This window comes from Pelodiscus sinensis, chromosome 3, assembly GCF_052426305.1.
Source record: "Pelodiscus sinensis isolate ZL-2025 chromosome 3, ASM5242630v1, whole genome shotgun sequence".
Taxonomy (NCBI): Eukaryota; Metazoa; Chordata; order Testudines; family Trionychidae; genus Pelodiscus; species Pelodiscus sinensis.
In genome coordinates, this window is record NC_143054.1 from 4,098,790 (window position 1) to 4,116,990 (window position 18,201).

At 50.0% G+C, this 18,201-nt stretch overlaps 1 protein-coding gene across 2 annotated transcripts; it reads left to right on the forward strand.

Annotated features, from left to right (window-relative positions):
• Positions 1 to 464: 464 nt before the first annotated feature.
• Positions 465 to 17,048, forward strand: LOC102456620 (interferon-induced very large GTPase 1-like). Of its 2 annotated transcripts, none has more exons than XM_006117588.5 (2): positions 465 to 934; positions 7,190 to 17,048. In XM_006117588.5, the coding sequence occupies exon 2, from the start codon at positions 7,192 to 7,194 to the stop codon at positions 14,506 to 14,508; it is 7,317 nt and encodes a 2,438-aa protein (XP_006117650.3). In that variant the 5' UTR covers positions 465 to 934; positions 7,190 to 7,191; the 3' UTR covers positions 14,509 to 17,048. The 2 variants fall into 2 exon arrangements, with proteins under 2 accessions (XP_006117650.3, XP_075779343.2); XM_075923228.2 differs by having other exon boundaries at positions 465 to 930.
• The last annotated feature ends 1,153 nt before the right edge of the window (positions 17,049 to 18,201 follow it).

Below are 18,201 nucleotides of genomic sequence, written 5' to 3' on the forward strand. Positions count from 1 at the left end.
GGCGGGGAGAGGGGGAGCGCTTCAGAGGCAGTCCCCAGCTCGCCCAGGCTGCACGCGGCGTTTCAAAGCGGCCACGCCGCAGGGAGCCCCAGGGTTATCTGGGGTCTTCTGCTGACCCCGGGCTCCACGCGGCGCTGCCGCTTTGAAACGCCGCAGGGAGCATGGGGCCCGCAGCGCTTTCGCCTTTGAAGTAGAGCTGGTGCTACACCTGAAAGGCGAAGGCGCCCTTGTTGACTAATCGATTAGCCAGTTAACCTAAATTTAACATCCCTAGCATGGACCATCACTGCTTTCATTTGACCAGCTCCGTGGGGGAATTGCTGACTTCCCTCTCCCAGCCGGCCGTGCAGCTTCTGGCACCAGCGGCAAATTGACACACGGACACTTTAGCATGTCAAGGCCCAAGAGCGCAGTTTGATGTGGACTCACTTCCGTGTTGACCAGCTTCTGCTCTCATTTAGGCTGCGTGCGCATGGCATTGATATCAGGGGTGTTTACTGCAGAGTAACCGAGAAGGGAGTCAGGCTCTGAAACCTAATGACAACACCGTGAATGGCTCTGTGGTCGACTGTTCCTTCTGGAGCAAAGCGGAAAAGAAACAAACCGTCTCCGCAGGCTACACCAGGGGCACCTCCTTGTGGCATTATGTGTGGACGGGGCTTAAGACGATGATGACTCCGACCCAAATCGCCAGCAGGAAGTATTTGTGTGTTTTGAACTGAGTTGCGTGCTTTTTGGGAAACAGTCGACTTCTTACAGGAAACCTCCGCCCTTGTGGACCACGGGTGGGGCAGAGCTGCAGCCGGCTGCTCAAAGGCAGCCAGGCAATGCAGACTGAAAGTGAAAGTGAACAGGCTAGGCTACCGAAAGGGAGCTGGGAGGGAGAAGGGAGATGCAAAGCGCTGGAGAAAGAAGGAGCAGTCTTCTGAGGCAGGTATTTTCCCTTGGGGAGTGGCTGCGGAGGGGCGGGGGGACTCTCATGCATATGTCTATGGGATTCTTGTTTGACGGCTGCTCTGCTGGGCTACACTGGATGCCGACCCTCCTGCTGCAGTTTAGGCCTGAGAAAAAAGGCTAGTTAGACTCATCCAGCAGCTGTGTGGGCTGCCGGCAGAGCTGAGAGCAGGTGTGTGGGGTGAAGGAACAGGAGGAAGGTCTGGAGTGTGTGGGGGAAGGAGACATCTGGAGCTGGTCTGGGGGTGTAGATAAAGGAGGAGTCCCAGTTCAAGCATGTGAAGGTGGACTAAATACAGGGCCCAGGTTCAGGAGCAGGTTGAGGGAATTAATCTGAGCTATGGGTTCTGGGGCACCCCAATCCCCTGCCCCACCCCTGCACCCCCTCCCCCCCAGACCCTGCATTTCCACCCCACTCCTGCACCCTACCGCCCACCTAGACCCTGCACTCCCAAAAATGAGGGGTTCCGTGTATGGGAGGGGGCTGTGGGTGTAGGGTGTGGGTGGAGGGTAAGGTGCAGGAATGGGGTGGGGGTGCTGAGCCTGGATGGGAGGTAGGGTGCAGGAGTGGGGTGTGGGTGCAGAGTCTGGGTGGGAGGTAGGATGCAGGAGTGGGGCGATGGGGTGTGGGGAATGGGTGGGAGGTAGAGCGCAGTAGTGGGGTTCAGAGTCTGGGCAGGAAGTAGGGTATAGGAGTGGGATGTGGGTAGGAAGGGTGCAGGGGTGGGGGTGCAGGGTCTGAGTGGGAAGTGGGGTGGGGGGGTCTGGGCGGGAGGTATTGTGCAGGAGGGAGTGGGGGTGAGTTCTAGGCGGGAGGTACGGTGTGGAAGTAGGGTAGAAATGTAGGGTCTGGGTGGGACGGGGTGCAGGAGTGGGGTGGGGGTGCAGGGTCTGAGTGGGAAGTGGGGTGGGGGGTGGGGTCTGGGCAGGAGGTATTGTGCAGGAGGGGGTGGGGGTGAGTTCTAGGCGGGAGGTAGGGTGTGGAAGTGGGGTAGAAATGCAGGGTCTGGGTGGGAGGGGGTGCAGGAGTGGGGTGTGGGTGCAGGGTCTGGGCGGGAGGTAGGTTTCGGTAACCGGGTTTGGTTCTTTAAAGGATTTAAAACCACAGACAGAGGAATACTTCTTTTTAGGGTCAAACAAAGATTTTTTATTTTTTCTCTTTACTTTATAATTAATTTCCCATTTAAATCAATTCACTATTTTTGATTCTTTTAAAACAATATAATATACAAAGAAAAAGTAGAAAAACAGTACAGTTAAAAAAACCCAAGAAATAACAACTTCTACAGATATACCCTCCTGATTTACCTTTAAACAATTTATGGAGTTAACAAATATATAATACTGACGTTAAGAAAGAGAGAAGCATTGCTTAGATTCAGGAGAGATTCTTTTCTTTATGTTTTTCCTTTCTTTGGATTTTTCGTTGCAACTTACGACTGGTTTTGTTCCCCTTTCGGAGCTTATGTGCGGCAGCGAGATTCAGCGCCGGGGAGAGAGCCCTGGTTGATCAGACCTGGCTTTTTGGATTCACAACCCGTCCGCTCGTGGTCTGTTTCAGCCCACCTTATCTACCCTGTTTCGGTATTTTGGTATCCTCCACTCGTCTGACAATTGCTGACCTTAGATTTTTGTTGTCTCGTTCTGCCCTTACAAAAACTTTCGTCTGCTTCATTTGGGGTAATCAGCACTGTTGTTGCATACTGCTGTCTGAGTTACTTACTTCCCTAAAAGCGGGGTTATTGTTTGTCATCCAATCAAATTTTGTTTTTATTTTTATCTCCTGTATCTCACAATGCTGCCTTTCCTTTACACTTACAATTAAACTGGTGCTCATTTGACATATTCTGGGTAAGCCTCAATACCTTCCTTTCACAGTAGGGTGCAGAAGTGGGGTAGAAATGCAGGGTCTAGGTCGGAGGAGGTGCAGGAGGGGGGTGGGAGTGCAGGGTATGGGCGGGAGGTAGGGTGCAGGAGTGGGGTGGGGGTGAGTTCTAGGTGGGAGGTAGGGTGCGGGAGTGGGGTGTGGGTGTGGGGTCTGAGCTGGAGGTAGGATGCAGAAGTGGGGTAGAAATGCAGGGTCTAGGTGGCAGGTAGGGTGCAGGAGTGGGGTGTGGGTGAGGGTCTGGGTAGGTAGTAGGGTGCAGGGGTGGGGATGTGGGGTCTGGGTGGGAGGTATTGTGCAGGAGTGGGGTGGAGGGTGAGTTCTAGGCGGGAGGTAGGGTGCAGGAGTGGGGTGTGGATGAGGGTCTGGGTGGGAAGTAGGGTGCAGGGGTGGGACGGTGGGGTCTAGTTGGGAGGTAGAGTGCAGTAGTGGGGTGGGGGTTCTGGGCGGGAGGTAGGGTGCAGGAGTGTGGTGGGGGGTGAGTTCTAGGCGGGGGGTAGGGTGCAGTAGTGGGGTGGGGGTTCTGGGCGGGAGGTATTGTGCAGGAGTGGGGTGGGGGGTGAGTTCTAGGCGGGGGGTAGGGTGCGGGAGTGGGGTAGAAATGCAGGCTCTAGGTGGGACGGGGTGCAGGAATGGGGTAGGGGACAGAGATGCCTGCTTGGCACAGTTCCCTGGGAGGAGGTGCGTGGCTTTTTTTTTTTCATTGTTTGGCTTCTTGTGTGGCTGGGGGCTAGGGGTGTCCTATAGCCCCTCCTTCCAACCGAAATGCATGTGGGAACAGTTCCCGCTGCACAGGAGAGCTCAGGGCTGGTGGACGGGAAGTGTCGCGTCTGTGAAAGCAGGAGCCGGCTGAGATAGCAACTGGGCGCCCAGGCAGCAAGAGGCCGACTGGAAGAAACAAGTTGTTCTGGGTGACGAGAAAGCCGCGTGCGCTGGCCGAGCAGGGACCGGAGCAGGGAGGAAGGGGCGGGTTTTGAAAGCTGGGGATTTTCCTGGCAAAAGAGGGGGTGTTTCCCACTGAGTCTGTCTGTCCCATTGGGAGGGTCATGTAGGATGCTAGGGACACGTTGCAAGGGCTGAGGCAGGGGTGGGCGTTAGTTTTTGATTGGGGAGAGGAGGCATTCCAAGAATTTGGTAAGCGGCGAAGGGCCCCGCTCTTGTATGATGCTAATGGAGATGTGGTTGTGGGATGGAGGTTGGGTTCAGAGGGGAGCTCAGGGTAGGGGATTGAGGTGCAGGAGGGGGCGTGGGGCCTGAGGGGGAGTTAGGGTGAAGGAGGGGGGTTGTGACCTGTGGCAGGGGATGAGGTGCAGGGTCCGGCAGAGGAGATGGGTGCAGGAGAGGATTCTGACCTGGACGAAAGATTAGTTGGGATTGGTCCTGCCTTGGGCAGGGGGCTGATGACTCCTGAGGACTCTTCCAGCTCTAGGACTCTATGAAGGGTGCATGGAGGGAGGGGGACAGGCAGGGTTTCTGGCCAATGGGAGCTGCGAGATTGTACTGGGGGCAGGGGGACAGGCAGGGTTTCTGGCCAATGGGAGCTGCGAGATTGTACGTGGCCCTGCAGCTCGTTGCTTTGCACAGTATGCGGAGGTGCAGAAGACAGGGAGCCCTGGGGTCATGGTGGGTCAGTTGGGCTGAGGAGGGAGAGGGCAGATCTGGGAGCAGCTTGGCGGGGCTGAAGGCGGGGCTGGGGGTCGGGACCAGGTTGGGGGATAAATGTTGGGCGTGGGCTAGGGATGTGAAGGGATAAATGTGTACACAGTTACATGCAGCCCCCGCCACCCCACCCCTGCTCCCACCTCTGTTTCAAGTTGGCTGTCCTGGAGCCACCTGTCTCCCCACACTGCTGCCTCTGAAGCACGAGGCGTAACGGTAGTTCGAGCTAGGAAGCCTAATCCGAACTACCTAGTTCGTGCCCCGTGTAGCCGCGCGGCACGGGGTTCGAACCAGCCGGGATTTAAAAATGGCAGCGCCCGGCTTATGCAAATGAAGCCCGGGAAATTCAAATCCCGGGCTTCATTTGCAATTGCGGTATGCATACATTACCCTCCTAGTTTGATCTAGCGGGGTAGTGTAGACATACCCTTACAGACTAACGCAACTACCCCTCTGAGACTAAATTTGGTGGTACTTTTTGCTAACCAGGAGTGTGCACTACATCTATACCAATATATTTAAATAATTACACAACCTAACATACCTTTACAGGCAGTCCCCAACTTACGTGGATCCGACTTACGTCGGATCCCTAGATACGAACGGGGTGAGGCAACTCCCGCACATGCGCAGCAGCATTCCCGGGGCTCGCTCACCTGGGTCCTAGGATCCTCCTCCTCCTCAGGCCGGCTCCAACTGGGGTCCCGCAGAGCTGCCGGGCAGAGGAAAAGTGCCTCCCCACGCCCGCTGCCCCCCCCACCCCCCTGCCAGCAACAGGCTGCCAAACAGACAAAAGCAGCCTCTCTGCCCCTCCTCCCCTCTATACATGCCGGGCTCCCGGAGCGCAGCAGCGTCCCCGGGGCTCGCTCACCTGGGTCCTAGAATCCTCCTCCTCTTCGGCCGGCTCCAACTGGCCTCTGCCTGCAGCAGCTGGCCACAGGGACAGGGATCCCGCAGAGCTGCTGGGCAGAGGAAAAGTGCCTCCCCACGCCCGCTGCCCCCCCGCCCCCGCCCCCGCGGCCTCGCATCCTGCACGCCTCTCCCCTCCCCCCCTGCCAGCAACAGGCTGCCCCCTCCCCTGAGCAACAGGCTGCCGAACAGCAGACAAAAGCAGCCTCTCCGCCCCTCCTCCCCCTATACATGCTGGGCTCCCTGGGCAAACAAAGACTCCACCAAAACAAACAAAGTGCTGGCCTCATTGTGTTAGCAAAAAAAAGGACCCTCCTCCGAGAACCCTGGGTGGTGTGTGGAAATAAAGTGATTAGCTCAAAGCATGGTGTAGAGCTGTTTGGTATTTGATGAGTTACTCCTTTAGTCCTGAGTTTGTCACAGGGACAGAAATAGATGTGAAATCTTCTGAACAGGGGAACAGACAGCAAAACAAACATTAGAGGGGAGTTAACCTTTCCCTATGCTATCCAAAACTAAAAAAAATGTTTGGCTAGAGTTTCCCCTACAATATGTACCAGTTCCGACTTACATACAAATTCAACTTAAGAACAAACCTACAGTCCCTATCTTGTACGTAACCCGGGGACTGCCTGTATTTGGATTCTTGATTTTTATATTTCTTTATTAGATTAGAAAAATGGTGAATGATGATTTTTTTAATTTCTGAAATTATTTTTACACTTATGATTTGTGCCTAACTCTATTCCAATGAAAATTGGAATTCAAGTGAAAATGTGCAAAAACTTTGTTCTTATTAGTTAAATAAAGCTACCTTAAATGTGCTGAGTATAAGAAAAAAGTTTAGTAAAACATACTTTCTATTTAAAACGGACAGATTTATTAAAGAAGTATTATTTGGCACTAGTCAACGGAAAGATTGCTTCTGGTCACACCAATCTTCAGGGCTTTAGAATTAGTAGATCTCATTCTCTCACACCTAGTTTTTATTCATAGATTGGGGCTATGTCTAAACTGCTGCTTTTTTCAGCAAAAGATACACAAATCCTTTTTCCAATTGTTTTGTCGGAAGAGGCTTTTCCGAAATTTGGCCTGTATACACTGGGCCAAATTTCAGAAAAACCTCTTTCGGAAGAGCCCTTCTTCCTCACAGCACAAGGAAGACGGCTTCCGAAAGAGCAAAAAATGTCAGAAAAGCAGTCCCGTTCCCTGGACGCGGCGGTGTTTTTCTGGGATACCTCTGGTATCCCGGAAAAACTCCATAGTCTAGACATAGCCTGGAAGAGGAAAACCAGAGTTCCTGCTTCATCAGCTCCCAGTTGGTTCTTTAAGTCTGAATGAACTAACCTACTTGAATAAACTGAAATGAAGAAAATATTCCTGGCACCTGTAGAACAGGCTCCTGCTGTAAAAACCTAGTTTGGCCCTCCTGGTTGCAGGTGAATTCCAGCCATTCAGTGGTTGGCCTTTTTAAAAAAAATGAGCCAGCAGCCATCCTGCTTCATATTCACTGTATTTATTTCCAATGAAAGTTTAGCCCTCACCAGATATTTTGATAATTTCAAATAGGTTTAGTTTAAAAAAGAAAAAAAATACATTTAAATTAACCCCCCCAAATCCTTAATTTAATTTTTTAGACGTCGTCATTTCTTATTCACTGTAATTGCAGCTGAGTGCCACAGTGTAGAAATATACACGAAGCTGGGAATGGAGTTGTTGGAGGTAGAGAGGGGAAGATACCTTCATCCAGGAGTGATATTGTTTGTCTGCTCCATTTCACAGCCATGTCTGCGGGAGAGGAAAGCCCCAGGCATTCCGCGGAGGGAGAAGCTGCAAAGGACGATCTAGCCAAGAGCCTGGAAGCCGTGGGTCTGAGTGCAGAGTACTGGCTGCCTAAACTGCACACACAGCTGGGCGTTACCTCTGCCCAAGCCTTGAAACACCTGCGGTCTGAAGACTACCTGAAGTTAGAACGTGACATACGACACGCGTGGGAAAAGCAGGCGCTCCAAGACCTGCTGAAGATAGACCCCAAGGCCACGATGCAGCAGCTGCAGGGGGAGCGCGTGGAGGGGCTGAGGAAGAGACAGGAGCAGGCGAAGTCAGCGCTGCAGGAGCTCAAGGCGATGCAGGAGCAAGGCAGAAACCGCCAGGACGAGGTTGTAAGGAGGAAAGAGGAGGAGCTGCGGAGAGCGATGGACGTGGCCCCTGAGTATTGGGCACCGGCTGAGGTGCCGTTGATGAAGGTGATGGAGAATGTGCACAAGCAATTAAATCTCTCCGAGGAGTCGATGTCCCAGAGTGAGACTCTCCCTGACAGGGAAGTTGTGAGACGGGCGTCGGGGGGGCTGGCCCTGCAGGGCATTTACAAAACCAACCAGCTTGCCGAGATGGTGGAGAAGCGCGAGCAGCTCCTGGAGCTCCCAGACGGGTTGGAGCTCTTTGGCCCACAGCAAGGGCCCTTGTTTGAGATGAAGGAGTTTTCATCGGCCACAGCAGAGTCCACGTTCACACGGACCATGGAAAAGCTGGGCTTCAGCATGAGCCTCGCAGTCAAGGGTGGGTTTGGGGGGTTTAGTGCAGAAACCAGCACCGACTGCAGCAGCTCTTCAGAGTCCGAAAGCACCCACAGGTCCCGCTCTGAGCACACCTACCACTGCACCACCAAGTACAGCTACATCCCCCTGGCCTCCTGCTACTTCCCCAAGGACCGGCTCCGACTGTCCAGCGCCGCGCTGCAGGAGTTAAAAGAGATCGAGCAGCTTTTGAGTCTCACCCCAGAGCCCGACACGCTCCCCCTGCTGAAGAGCCGGGCTGGGAATTTCTTCAAGCGATTCGGGTCTCACGTGAACCAGGGCCCCCTCCACCTGGGTGGGATATTCTGGTGGAAAGCGGCGTCACAGGGATTCCGGGCAGAGCAGCTGGATGAGGTGAAGAAACAAGCATCTGACGAGCTCCGCTCTTACGTCGGGGGCAGCTACAGCGGCTTGGGCTGGGGCATTGCAGCCGGTGTCACTGTATCCAACTCAGGTTCCAAAGCCTCCTTTCAGGGCACAGACAGAAAACAGGAGCAAACAGAGATTCAGCTGTGTGTGACCAAGACGGGCGGCCCCCCTGGAGTGGAGTCACTCGCAGCATGGAAATCTGGGCTGCTGGCCAGTAACAAGACCTGGTCTGTGATTGACAGAGGCTCTCAGCTGACTCCAGTGTGGGACATAATCCTGGCCAATCACAGACAAGATTTTAAAGACGTTTATCAAATGGGCAGCGGCCTCACAAAGGCCTATGAAGCTCTAACAAACCTAAGTGCCAGCCCATTGGCCGGGGAGGGAACCATCAGCGCAGTGGAAGAGGCCAGATCCTTCCTAGAGGAGGTGAAGACCTGGGAAGTCACGGGAGAAGAGGGGCAGCTGGTGACGCTGCTCAAGTTCAAAGAAAAGCTAATGGAAAAAACAAACCACAACAGCACCTGGATCGACATCTGCCTGTCGGACCGAGGGCTGCAGGATTTCTTGGCAAACACAGTTCTCCGGTGCAAAGATTTACCCGCGCAAAACTCTACATACACCAAGTTTCTGCTGCGCTCTCTTCTGAACCCTCACGTCTATAAGGTTAAGAACTTCCCCCAATCTTCGTCCATCATACAGTGGCTCTTTCATGCTGAAGAGAAGCCGGAAAAAGCTCCCCCTGTTTCTGAATTGGCTGATTTTATTCAAGTCCTTGAGGACATGAAGAATTCCATCGGGGCTGCCACGTCTCCAGAAGCATTGGAAGAACGGAAAGTTAAGGCCAGCTTGGATGTGTGCTTAGCTTTCTGCTCCTTGCGGAAGGCTCTGCAGAGCCGTGAGCAGACAGACGTGGAATTGTTATTGCTGTCCATTGCAGCCAGTGTAGGATACCAGGTAGAAAGTAACATGTTTCAGTATCTCCTCGGATGCCCAGAAATTAACTTCATGTCAAGTGAAATGCAAGGGGCACACGAGAGATATTTGACACTTAAACCGCAGAATCTTTCCCGAGCTCAGGCTTTCCTGCTGTTCACCGGCCTGACGGTGACGCCCAAATTCAAAGACGTGTCCCCAGAGGAGAAGACTAAACGTTTGATTTTTATGAAGCATCACCTGGGTCACCTGCTGTCAGGTGAGGTTATGAATGTCCTTATGAACTCTAATGCATGTGAAGACTGGAATGCCCTGGAAAGAAACCTAAATGCCCTCAAAGAAGGAGAGTATGAAACATTCAATAGCAATCCGCAGCAAGAGAATATAATTCAAGAACTAAGGAATGTCTGTCAAAGGGCGAAGGAGACAACCCTACAGAAGCCACGGGCCCAAGTGCCACCAAGGGATGTTCAAATGTCTGAAGGATTCAGAACTCAAGACTTTCTCAATCTGATCAAACGACTGGGGCTTGAAAAGTATTATCCCAGGAGAATGGGGATGGCAGATTTCCACGTGATTAACAAGACCTCTTTGCATGACAGCCAGCCCCGCATGGAGAATGAGCTGCCATTTTATTTTTTGCAAAAGCTGTTGATGCTGGACTATCGGGTACGGTATCTGGTTTGCAAAGATGACTCTAAAACAAAACCCAGGATTACCAGAGCACTGGAGATGTCCAACGAGGTGGACGAATCTTCAGATGCAACTGTCGATGTCTACGAGGACTTTCTAAATGACGGTGAAGGAACTGATGAGTCTGTGACACCAAGTCGGACACACGTGCACCCAATGGACCTCCAGATGGCAATTTTCCATTGTGCGGATGATTTCATGAGACAGTACCTTTCCACAAAGCTCACTCTCTGCCAGTTTGCACTCCCAATTCTGGTGCCAGATCCTTGTACTTCTCAAATTGAATTCCCCCTGTGGGCCCTGAGCCAAGTACAAAAGAACTGGCAAGAAGTCGAGAAGTCAGGATGGGAGACGAGCATTAAAAATTATAAAAACAAATTGATTTACCAAGCAGCTACACCGGTGGTGTCCTTCTTACGAATTGGTCGTTCGTCTCATTCTTCAAAGTCAAAAATTCTGAATACTTTGCTGAGTAAGCACAAGCACGACGTATTTTTCCATCGTGATTGTAGAGGTAGCAGTAAAGATGGTCTCCTGATGAACGGGGTTGTGGAAATCTTCTGGTACTGTCCTGGTGGGAAGGATGACGACAGATTTGACAGTTGCATCGCCTTCACTAATCTTCATGGGGATGCAAGAGAACACAAGCAACAAGTCAGATTTTTACAGAAGATTGCATCTATAAATGTGGTTCTCTTGACAACTTCTGATGACAGCACAATAGGGAAGCAAATTGTCAGTGATTGCCTGACATCACCAAAGCCTTTTGTGTGTCTTTTTACTGAAAAAGAAAACATTGTGGCGAGTAAATCCAATCGAAACATAAAAATCGCTGTGAAGAACAGGAGTGAAGCGGAATTCATTGATGAACTAGCAGCCACAATCAAAGATTTACTGGCTGGTTCAATCCCTTCTGGTAGTCTTGAAACATGTGTAGAAGTTGCTCGCCAGCACGGTTTTCTCATTGATGAAGACAAAGAAGAGTGTAAGCAAGCCAAGTCAATGGCACTGAAAGTGATAGCCTTCTTCAAGGAGACTAGCTTATTGGGTATGAAGGAAAAGCTCTTGCCTCTGCAAGGAGAATTATGGCACAAGTGGTGTAAGAAAGATAAGGAACTTACCCGCTTGCAAGATAAAAAGAAGCGAAGCATTGAACAGCACCGGAGCCTTATTGAGTCAGAAAAACGGGCTATACGACATGATCAGGTAAGAAGAGCATCTTCCTTCAATGGTTTAATGAGGTCAGTCCTGGAAATTCTCCAGTCCCAGTCAGAGACCACGAAAAAGTATTTCCTGCAGTGGCTAAAAGTATTTATGGATGACTTGAGTTCTGACCGCCTTGCAGAACTTCGCCAGAAATACCACACGTTATGGTCCCAAATGCTGGAAGAAGCCCCTCCAGGAGAAAATAGTGACTCCGAAAACACACTGAAAAGTGACTTGGAACGAGTCTCAGCTGAGATAAATGCTTCTACGATTGGCCTGGAACACATTTTGAGAGAGGTTGCTCAGATTTACGAAGCCCTTGGGTCTTTGGCCCTAGAAGATCAACATTTTCTTGAACTTCCACAGATCGCAGCTGACCTAATGGCTTCTGGGTATCCCATTGAGTTGATGGACGGCGACGCGTCGTACGTGCCACTGAAATGGGTGAGAGCTGTTTTTGACAAGTTGACCGAGATGTTAGGAGACAAAAAGGTGTTTGTCCTTTCTGTGCTGGGCATCCAGAGCACTGGGAAGTCCACATTGCTGAACGCCATGTTTGGTCTCCAGTTTAGTGTCAGTGCGGGGAGATGCACCAGGGGGGCATTTATGCAACTAATTAAAGTGGACGAAAGTCTCCAACAGAGCCTGAATGTTGATTACATACTAGTCGTTGATACTGAAGGGCTTCGGGCCATGGAACTAGCCAGTAAATCAACACTCAATCATGATAACGAACTAGCCACCTTCGTCATTGGTCTGGGCAACATGACAGTGATCAATATCTTTGGCGAGAACCCTTCGGAAATGCAAGATATCCTGCAGATCGCTGTCCAGGCGTTTCTGAGGATGAAGCAGGTCAAGCTGTCCCCAAGCTGCTTGTTTGTGCACCAGAATGTCGGTGAAATAACGGCAAAAGAACAGAATATGGAAGGACAAAGACGCCTCCAGCAGAAATTAGATGAAATGACCGTTACTGCAGCCCAGCAAGAGTTCTGTGATGTAAACCGCTTTAGTGACGTTATCCGATTTGATGTGAACACCCACATCCATTACTTTGCTCATCTCTGGGAAGGGGACCCACCGATGGCGCCTCCCAATCCCAGCTACAGCCAAAACGTGCAGGAACTAAAGAGCAAAATTCTCATGGCTGCCAAGCAGGAATCCCAGGGCAGTGTGTTAAAGCTGTCAGAGTTAAAAGTCCGAATTGCTGATCTGTGGAAAGCTTTATTAAACGAGAACTTTGTTTTCAGCTTCAAGAATACACTGGAGATTGCGACATACAACAAGTTAGAAACAATGTTTAATCAATGGACTTGGCAGTTGAGAAGTAACGTGCTAGAACTGCAGACAAAACTGAACAATCGGATTAAGAAGAGAGAAATTCACCAAGTAACCAGGAGAAGCCTTGAAGAAGAGGTGAAAGGGAAATATGATGGCATCCTTAATGAGACAGAAAGATACTTCACTGAGGATCAAGACTGTGAAATATTAATCCAGTGGAAAGCAAGTGTTGAAAACAAGCTGAGAGACCTGAAAGAGTCATTGATTGACGAAACTAAGAGGAAAGCTGAAGAACTTATCAAGCTGATGAAGAATCAAAGCAAACTTGCTGCGAAGAAATCGGAATATGAAAATGAGCTATTCAAAAGAAGCCAAGAGCTGGCTCTGCAATTAAAAGGCAAAGAACTAAGTGAAGAAGAGTTGAAAGAGAACTTTGATGGCCTTTGGAAGCGATGGATCTATGAAGTATCTTCAGATGCTCCTTCTGTTGAGGAACCTGACATCAATGTAGATGTAGAGAACATTATTCTGGAGCATTTTAAACAGGAGCCCAATATAGCAGGGAAAATTAAACATTTCTCCTGGAAAAATTCATTTTCTGTCGATATTTCTAAGCATATTACTATGAAGAAAATACTAGGCATCTTCGATAAGACTTTAGATAAGTGTGCTATAAGGAATATAGAACAAGTTACAGATCGCGTCCTACAGCTTGTTGAGATAATCATTGATACGAAGGTGCAGCAGAGAGTGGATTACAATCAAAGTTACATTCACGAAATATTGAATGAAATAAGAAGAGAGGTGGACTCGGCAGGCAAGAGCTCAAACTACACATTTAATAATGAGTACAAAATGGAGTTATCATTGTATCTGTGCAAAATGGCGGTGGAACGGTTCCAAACTATGCACACGACATTCAAGACTGCAAACGATCCAACCGTCTACCTCGACAAGAAAAGAGACGATTTCTTCAAATGTTTTCAAATTTCCTGCCAGGGAGCAACCTCCATCACAACGTTTGCCGATTTCTTATGCCACAAGCTTGCTGCAGCAATCCGCCAGGCAGTCTATGACAAGGCTGCCATTGCCCTAGCCAACGAGATGAGGTCTAACTATTCGGCCTTCAATGGCAATAGATCCAAACTGGAAACCAGTATTCTGATATCTCTGGCGGAGGAGGAAAACTTTGAGAAGTACAGACAATACATTCATTTCCCAAGGGCCTTCTTAGAGAGTTACATCAAGAAATGCGTTGATGATTATTGTTTAGACAAGAAAAATCCACGACTGAAGCATTGCTTAGATATTATCCTCGATACTTTCCAGAACCGGGTTCTTTTAGCTATTTATGACTCGACGAAAGTTGTCAAAGATAAATATGGCAGTGTATCTTTGTGGCTGGATGAATTTTGCAAGAGATTTGGAGATGACTTAGACCTTCCCCGAAGTGATCTGAAAAGCATTGAACATCAGGAGATCAAGGACATCGAGTTTCTGAAAGAGGCTATGATTAAAGCTTTGCTGCCAGTCCTGGACAACCTGAGACAGGAATTTGCTGTGGTTGATATGAAGGCTCTTAAACAGAAACCTCATCAAATGTTATTTGACCAGCTTTGCGGGTGTTGGGAGCAGTGTCCCTTTTGCAAGGCTCTTTGCACCAACACAATCCCAGGGCACGACGGGGACCACAGCGTCCAGTTCCATCGCCCTCAAGCCCTGAACGGAACCCAGTGGTATGGAACAGACCAGCTTGTCATCGAGATGTGCTCCAGCCTTGTAGCAAGCGACTGCTTCATGGTGCTCTGTGAGAACAAACAAATTCCATATAAAAGTTACAGGCAAGCGGGACCTGCATATGCCAAATGGAGCATCAGGCCAGAAAACTCAGCACAGTCTTACTGGAAATGGTTTGTGTGTCATTTCAGGTCAACACTGGAAGAGGATTATTGTGCAAAATTTGAGGGCAAAGGAGCTATCCCTCGGGAGTGGGAAGAGTTTAGTAAAGGGGCTGTCATCTCTGAGCTGAAAAAGCTGTAACCTGAATATAGCATCCCTTATATCAAATGGGGCCACGAATGTACCAGACTTCACGACTCTCGACAGTCACTTTATTTGATCAGCCATTTATTATTGTGCTGTTTAGCGTTATGGATATTTTAGATGCTCTCTCTTATATAATCAGTCTATGTTAGAAAATACAGGACTATAGAAATGTAAGATTAACAAGTAGGTAGAAGTGGGGTGTATTAGCTATATATGTAAGGCATGGCTAGTATGGAAAAGCTACAGGTGGAGAGCTGTTAGGGTGTGTCTACACAGCACTGTTACTTCAAAATCAGCTTTGTAGCTTATTTCGAGGTTATTTCGAAATAGCTTATTTCGAAATGTGGCGCTGTCTACGCTGTGCCACATTTCAAAATAAAGCGCTCTTTCGACAAAGCCTTTAACAGGGATGCCGGAATAGCACGCCCATTATTTCAAAATATATTTCAAAATAACGGATGCGTGTAAAGATGCAGAATTGCTATTTCGGGATACTTTCAGTATCCCAAAATAGCCCCATGGTCTAGATGTGGCCTGGGATTTTAGCTTAGGAATGCTTGAACAAGTGGGTGTCTTACAGATACGCCCGTAAGGTCACAGGTTTACTGTAAAAGCTGTGCCAATGGGTGATGATATGGAAACATGGATCGCAACAGACAGGTATGTCATGTCCATGAGCATGAGACATTGGATGGTAATACTCTGTTCTGATCCCAGGCTGCCATGGACTTACATGTAGACATTAAGAGGAATGTTATTACAAATGGGACACCCCCATATTAATGGGCTATGGACGTCCTGATAAGGAAAAGAGGGTTGAAACCTTCATGCACAGGGGCAGATATAGGGTAGGGCGAGCGGGGTGACTGCCCCGGGCCCCGCGCTTCAAGAAGCCCCGCGCATGCGCAGTGGCAAAGGGGGGGCCTCGCGAAATTGTGCTGCCCTGGGCCACGCAAAATGGTCATCTGCCCCTGTTCATGCATGTGCGTCAGGTGTTAGGTGTAGTGAGAACTACAATATACGAGAGGTTCCCTGTTTGGGTGAAACTAGGAAGACCCTCAGGAAACCCTAGCAGGCACCATTCCTCTATCAATACTTGTCTGTTGAGAGATCCATCAGACCCGAGGGCAGGGCTGGGCAAGATGCGGCCCAGGGGCTGGATCCGGCCCACCTAATCCATGGATCTGGCTGCAGACTGCAACTGGCCGCTTTCTTTTTATATGCTGTGGCCCCTGCCACTGAATTTCCAGGCAATGGCTCAGGCCGCAAGATCCTATTTAAATGGCTCACAGCTCCTGGTCGCAATCCTTTAAATCATGGGTTCCCAAATTGGGGGGCATGAAGAAATTCCAGGGGGTGGGGCCGCGAGGCGACCCAGCCACACACACTCTCGTCAATAGCACCCCAAGTTTTGCTGCTATTTTTTGGGGGGGGGATGTGAGGGTTTCTCAAAATCAAAAAGGGGGTGTGATGCTGAAAAGTTTGGGAACCATTGCTTTAAATAACTGCAGCAATGCCGGGCAGCTGCCAGGCCATGCGGTAGTGGTGGGGCCAGGAACCATAAGCCTTTGCTGTATTTTTAATTCAAAACCTTGGGCCCCAGACAACTCTCTGGGGTGGCTAGTACCCATCCCTGCCCCTTCCTCCCCAAGCCCCGCTCCTTCCAGGGGTGGAGCCGGCCTGTGACCACACACCAATATAAGAACATAAGAACGGCCGTACTGGGTCAGACCAAAGGTCCATCTAGCCCAGTATCCTGTCTGCCGACAGTGGCCAGCACCAGGTGCCCCAGAGAGGGTGGACCGAAGACAGTGATCAAGCGATTTGTCTCCTGCCATCCCTCTCCAGCCTCTGACAAACAGAGGCCAAGGACACCATTTTATCCCCTGGCTAATTGCCTTTTATGGACCTAAATTTATTAAGTGGTCCCCCTGCAAAAATTATTGCCCACCCCTGCCCTAGAGTACCTTTGAGGATGTGAGTATGGCTACGGGAGTGGTTATTTACATGGGATTCTCTAGCATTTAGAGACGGATGGGTAACTGTAAGTTTACTTATTGCATTAATTAAACATGCAGTACAGATAAGACGTAGAATTTGTGATTATGTTCATGGCCACTCCCCTTGGTCTTCATGTGTGCCCGGAGGCTCCAGAACTGAGGAAAAAAATTGTCATTCTTCACTCGATTGAGCTTGAAATTGGAGCAACAGGAGCTGAGCCCATTGTAGCGTGATAGAAAATTCAATTTAAATGCAAAAAAAAGGAGCTGCTGGAACCATTCTCATGGCTCAGCTTCACCCGCATTCAGAGCCTCTTGCTGATGTCTGGGCATGTGCCCGCTTTGTCCTCATGGAAAATAAAGCAAATTCAATACCGCAGAACTTGAACGCTTCTAATTTTGATGATAAAAGTCATTTTATGGTATTATTAGAATGGGGCTCCGTTGTGATGGTTGGGCCTAAAACTTGTAAAAGTCACGTGACAGTTCATGTTCTATATACATATATCATTTAGGGTATGTCTACACTACCCTCCTAATTCGAACTAGCGGGGTAATGTAGGCATACCGCACTTGCAAATGAAGCCCGGGATTTGAATTTCCTGGGCTTCATTTGCATAAGCCGGGCGCCACCATTTTTAAATCCCGGCTAGTTTGAACCCCGTGCCGCGCGGCTACACGCGGCACAGAGTAGCTAGTTCGGATTAGGAAGCCTAATCCGAACTAGCTGTACTCCTTGTGGAATGAGGAGTACAGCTAGTTCGGATTAGGAAGCCTAATCAAAACTAGCTACTCCGTGCCGCGTGTAGCCGCGTGGCACGGGGTTCGAACTAGCCGGGATTTAAAAATGGCGGCGCCCGGCTTATGCAAATGAAGCCCGGGAAATTCAAATCCCGGGCTTCATTTGCAAGTGCAGTATGCCTACATTACGCCCGCTAGTTCGAGCTAGGGGGGTAGTGTAGACATACCCTTAGAGAGTTTGTGTAGCTGTCTGTCCATGAGTCCGTCCGTCCGTGAGTCTGTTTGTTCAAGGACTCCTAAATGATAAGCTCAAGGACCACCACATTTGAGAAGCAGCTTCCTCTTATCCTACCTTAAAGCCCGGTCGGGCTGGTTGTGCCAGAAAAACAGGAAGTGCCTGGAATGGGATTGTTTTCCGTAATCCGGAGAAGGAGAGGTCAGAGAGCAGGGTCACGTATGCTCTGCAATGACCACTGGAGGACAGTTATATTGCAGCGTGACCACAGGGGGTGGCCACACCACGAAGGGAAGGGCCAGCTGGGGCTGGAGCTTTCCATATTGCCAGCCACTGGACACAGGTGGCTTCCTCTTCCTCAGACCGCTCCTCTCCGTCCCTTGGCCGCAGCACTGGACAGGGGGAGCCTTTCCAGCCAGGGGCCCTGCCACTGTCGCCCCTCCTGAGGAGATGCAGACCAGGGGGGCAAGCAATCCACATCACGGCCCCGCAGGAGACATAGGCAGGGGCCAGGCAGCACAGCCCTCCCCCAGAAGAGACACAGGCCAGGGCCAGCCACCCCGTACTCCTCGTACAATGAGGTTTACAGGGACGGTGAAACAGCGTGTCCACTAGATTTTGACATAGACGTGTTCAGAAGATACGGGGTAGCTATTTCCGGTTACCTCTGCTATCCTGAAATACCTTTGTTGTGTAGATGTACCCGAGCAG